This window comes from Emiliania huxleyi (assembly GCF_000372725.1).
Source record: "Emiliania huxleyi CCMP1516 chromosome Unknown EMIHUscaffold_1590, whole genome shotgun sequence".
NCBI classification, from domain to species: Eukaryota; Haptophyta; order Isochrysidales; family Noelaerhabdaceae; genus Emiliania; species Emiliania huxleyi.
Window position 1 is genome coordinate 812 of NW_005200992.1, and position 4,335 is coordinate 5,146.

The window sequence follows — 4,335 nt, forward strand, 5'->3', positions numbered from 1 at the left end:
TCAACGACTTGGGGAGGGTAAAAAGAAAGAAAGAAAACACACAACCCAAGGGAGGGATGGGAGAACGGCACGCCGCCACCACACAGGGATTTTAAGGAGAGGAGTGTGATGCGCTAGCCGTCGCCCACCCTGGGGAGTCTGCCTCTTCGTATCTCTTTTCGCAGTCTCTCGCCGCTTCTCGCTGCAACCTTCATGCCACCTCGCGGCCGTCCCACTCTCGTCGGTCTCTCCCTTGTCACTTCCTCCTCTGTCGCGTCGTTCTCTTGGGGAGGGTTGACATCGTGATTTGCGCGGAAAAATTCTTTTTTTTCTGCGGTGAAAATTCCGGCGTGAGAGAGGGAAAAACCCGAGGGCAGGGCCCAGACCCTACCCTACCTACCCCGTCATGATGCCCGGCCAAGCAAAAATAAAATACACCTGCACATACATGAAACGAGACCTCATCACCGATCGGAGCTCGGCTCAAATTGCCATCCCCCCACGCGACACATCATGTGCACGATTCTCGCCCTTGGCGGAGACGCGTTCGTTCCCACTGCCAGACCGGCTGCGCGCATCTCATCGTCGCGCCTCGTTATGGCTGAGTCCTTTTCTGTCACCTTTGTTGCGCCTGACGGCAGCGAGCGAGTGCTTGGAGTGCCGGAGGACGAGTACATCCTCGACCGGGCTGAGGAGAAGGGCATCGAGCTGCCCTACTCCTGCCGCGCCGGAGCGTGCTGCGAGTGCATCGGCAAGGTGATACTTATCTCCACCGCCTGTCGCCTCCGCCCTCACCTCCTCCGCCATCAGCCCCACTCCCCACTTCGTCTCCACCGCCACCTCTGCCGCCTCCGCCCTTTAGGTGATCGAGGGTGACGTCGACAATTCGGACGCAGCCTTTTTGGACGAGGATCAGCTGGAAGAAGGCTGGCGCCTGCTCTGCACGGCATACGCCACGACCGATGCCAAAGTCTTGACCCACCAGAAAGAGGAGTTTCTCGGCCTTTAGGTCAGCTCCGCAGGGGAAGGGCGGGGAGCGAGAGCGGTGCGATGAGCCCCAAGCGTCACCGTCCCGCGCGGCTCCTGTCCGTGATAGTGCTATGTGTGAGAAACGAGAGCGAGATCCGTCGATTGACCGCCGCACAGCGGCACAGGCGCTTTTTTGTGCGCCCCGCGGCGTGAGAGCGACTCTGAGAGGCCAGGCGGTGTGCCGTGTGCTCACCTCGACTTGTGTGTGCGTTTTGTGTGTTGTGGCTTGTGCTGAAGCAAAAAAGAAGATAACTCACCGCTCCCCAGTTTCGGATCTCAGCCGGCCTTCTTCTTGTTCGTCGCCTCGCCCTCCGCCGCCTCCTCCGGCACTCGAATCCCGCAGGCGTAGATGAGAAGCTTGATGCCGCCAGCGAGGCAGGCGGCGATGGAAAAGGCGACGACGACCGTCTGCTTGAGCGGCTTCCAGAGCGAACGCAGCAGCAGCCACCACTGTGGCTCGTTTGGCCTCAGCGTGGTCGGCACGGCCAGACTAGAGAGCTGATTTCGGTAGCCGCCGGTGGCGAAGGCCGACAGCAGCGGGAGGCTCCGCCGCCGCTCCTGGAACTCGTAGGCGCGGCCGTCCGCGGACAGGAGCAGCAGCGTCGGAAAGCGCTCCACATCGAACGTCAGCGCGATACCATTGTCGGTTGACACGTTGACGCGGCCGACTCGCACGCCCTCGCCCGCCGCGCCCAGCCGCGTTTCCATCGCCTCCCACATGGGCTCGAGCCGCTTGCAGTGAGGACACCTAGGAACACGCAAGGGTGGATATTACGGTCCGCGGCGGAGGGAGTGCGGCTGCGGATCGAGGCACCCTTGCTGCGAGAACATGATGAACCAGTCATGACGGCCCGTGATGTGCTCATGCCAGTTGTCTCGAGTGAGGAGCTGCACGCTACCGACCACCATTGCATGAGCGAGGAGGAGATACTGCAGCAGGCCGGCGATCATTGAGCAATGTTAAGGGCGCGCTGTCTGCTATAGCCGCAGCCACTCCCAGCTAGCTGCTCGTGTGAAGATGTAGGACCTTCCTTAGGTCCGCCTCTCACTGTCTGCACGTCTCGCGCGCGCGTGAACAGGGCTCCAGGCCCCAAATTACGTGTGAGTGTTAGAGTTGTTTGGTATTGCTCGCGCACATCTCCCTCTTAACCCACCTGTAACATCACATTAAGGTATTGCTAAAAATCTCTCTCTCTGTCTGTGCGATGTGAGCTTCTTGTTTCTTATCAACCTATCTGTGAACTCTGTCGAGCGGGAGCTCGGTCAGGGGTCGTAAAGAGATGTAGGACCTTCCTTAGGTCCGCCTCTCACACCCTCACTGTCTCTTTGTTTCACTGTCTGTGCGATGTGAGCTTCTTGTTTCTTATCAACCTATCTGTGAACTCCACCACCCTCGCCCAGGGATCTACAATGCTGTCTTAAGGTCCGACAGGTTCGGCACCGGGCACCGCCTCGGTATACAAAATGCGCCTGCGGGCGGACCCTTACAGATCACAGATCACCTATCTGTGAACAGAGTTCGTTCACCGAGCTCCGCAACTCGAGATCCCTCGAGAGTTCACGCGGAGTCGGCTGGGGCTATACCAGACAGAAGGGCGCGCCGAACGCTAAATAAATAAACAAATGCGGGACGCGATCCAAAATCCAAATCGCAACATAGAAACCCAAACACACACAGCCACGTGGCATAGGAGAACAGGAGGTGAACGGAGGTCAGCACAACTTCCCAAGGAAATAAATAAAACACTCAAACTCTGAGACGAGATGGGATTTGGGGGCCGAGCGGCCGACTACACGGTGAGCCATACGGACGTTGCAGTAAACCTTTTCCTTCTAAGCAGGGCTACACAATGACCCTATAGTGTGGGGGTGTTCCTGGCGAGTTGTGATGAGTAGGATTAGACTAGCCAATACTATTTTCAAGTTCATATATGAAAATACCAACTTGCCTATGTGCACGTCTCCCCGCGGCGGCCCGGAGGGGGCCCGGCGGAGCGGTCAGAGCAGCACTGCGCCGGCCGGCGAGCGACTGTCGACTATAGTACGGGCTCTATTGAACGGCCTCCAAGGTGCTCTCTAGACTGCCCTATTCCCGCTCGCCCGGCTACGACGCTGAGCTTCGAAGGAAAAGGTTTCGCTCGGCAATATCCAATAAATAAAAACGGACACCTCTACTGTGAGATGGGTAAAAAGGAACAGGTCCCCGCCCGTGCGATCTTTGTGCAGGGTTCTTTGTGGGTGTGGTCGGCGACTAGCCCCGGGGTCGTCCTCTCCCGATGGGGGACTAGCACTAGCCGTCTTCCACATGGTCCCTCGGGTCCCTGCTGCTCCTAATCTCTTCGTACATCCTCCTGCTGATCTCCGCAAATTCCTGCTCCCTCCCTCGTCTCGCCCTGCGCGTCCGCTCCGCCTCCCCGTCGTCTGCCCTGCGTCGTCTGGCGACGGGTCCTCCATAGTCGGTCGAGGTCGCCGCCCTCCTCGTGGCTCTTCCCAACGTTCCCTCGGCGGCCGATGCCGTCTGCTCCGGCTCCCCAGTCCCCGGGTCTGCCCTGCTCTCGTCTGCGCTAGTTTCTGTTTCGTCCTCACTGGTGTCCCTCCTCTTCTTTCTCCTCTTCCTGTATGCTTTGTACATCGCGTCGATTCCTTTTCGCGTGAGCACCACCCTGAAGCCCGCCCAGCAGCTGAACCGCTCCCTAAGTCGAAGGAGCATCATCAGTCTCCACCCACTTCGCTCGCTGCCCACTGTCTCCGCTCCCTCCCGCTTGAGCCGCCGTCGCGGCCCTCGTTCGTCCCACTGGCTGTTGGCCCGTCCCTACCCTAGCTGCGCTGCCTGGGCGTTATCCCCTTATCCCTCCTCCTCCGCGACTCCCTCAACGCTCAAGGCCGGCCGGGCCTCTCCTCTAGAGCTCCTTCCACCCACCACACACCCAGCGAAGCCGAAGGACGGCGCTTCGGCGCTGTCGTTGTGGATTTTTTTTTAGAAAGGCGGTCGCACAGCACGATTCGCGCGACAGGCGAGGCGCGGGCGACGGCTTCCTCAGAAGCCTTCGCCCGCACCACAGGAGCAAAAGAATTCAAACACGTTTACGCGTGCGGAAGACCAGGCGTGGACGCGCTGCTAAGGGACGTAGTTTAGCATGCGCTCCGCGTCTCTTTCCACCAGGCGGCCGCCTTCTTCGGCGTCCTCTGCTGCGTCGTGTAGTTCACGTAATAGAGCCCGAACCTATGGGGAGGGCAGGCAGGCGAGGTGGGAGGCGTGGCCTCGAGGAGGGGCTGCCGGCTGCAGTGGAGCGGCCGGACCGCTTCGAGTAGCCGTCCGCCCATTCA

At 59.7% G+C, this 4,335-nt stretch overlaps 2 protein-coding genes across 2 annotated transcripts; one reads left to right on the forward strand and one right to left on the reverse strand.

The window, feature by feature from the left end:
- Positions 1-576: 576 nt before the first annotated feature.
- Positions 577-988, forward strand: EMIHUDRAFT_78102 (hypothetical protein; the record flags this gene model as incomplete). The annotated part of the gene is made up of 2 exons (XM_005785670.1): positions 577-735; positions 842-988. 2 exons carry the CDS (start codon positions 577-579, stop codon positions 986-988), a joined length of 306 nt encoding a protein of 101 aa, XP_005785727.1.
- Positions 989-1,284: 296 nt separating this feature from the next.
- On the reverse strand, positions 1,285-1,959 carry EMIHUDRAFT_253171 (hypothetical protein; the record flags this gene model as incomplete). The annotated part of the gene is made up of 2 exons (XM_005785671.1): positions 1,285-1,756; positions 1,823-1,959. The coding sequence occupies 2 exons, from the start codon at positions 1,957-1,959 to the stop codon at positions 1,285-1,287; spliced, it is 609 nt and encodes a 202-aa protein (XP_005785728.1).
- Positions 1,960-4,335: the final 2,376 nt, after the last annotated feature.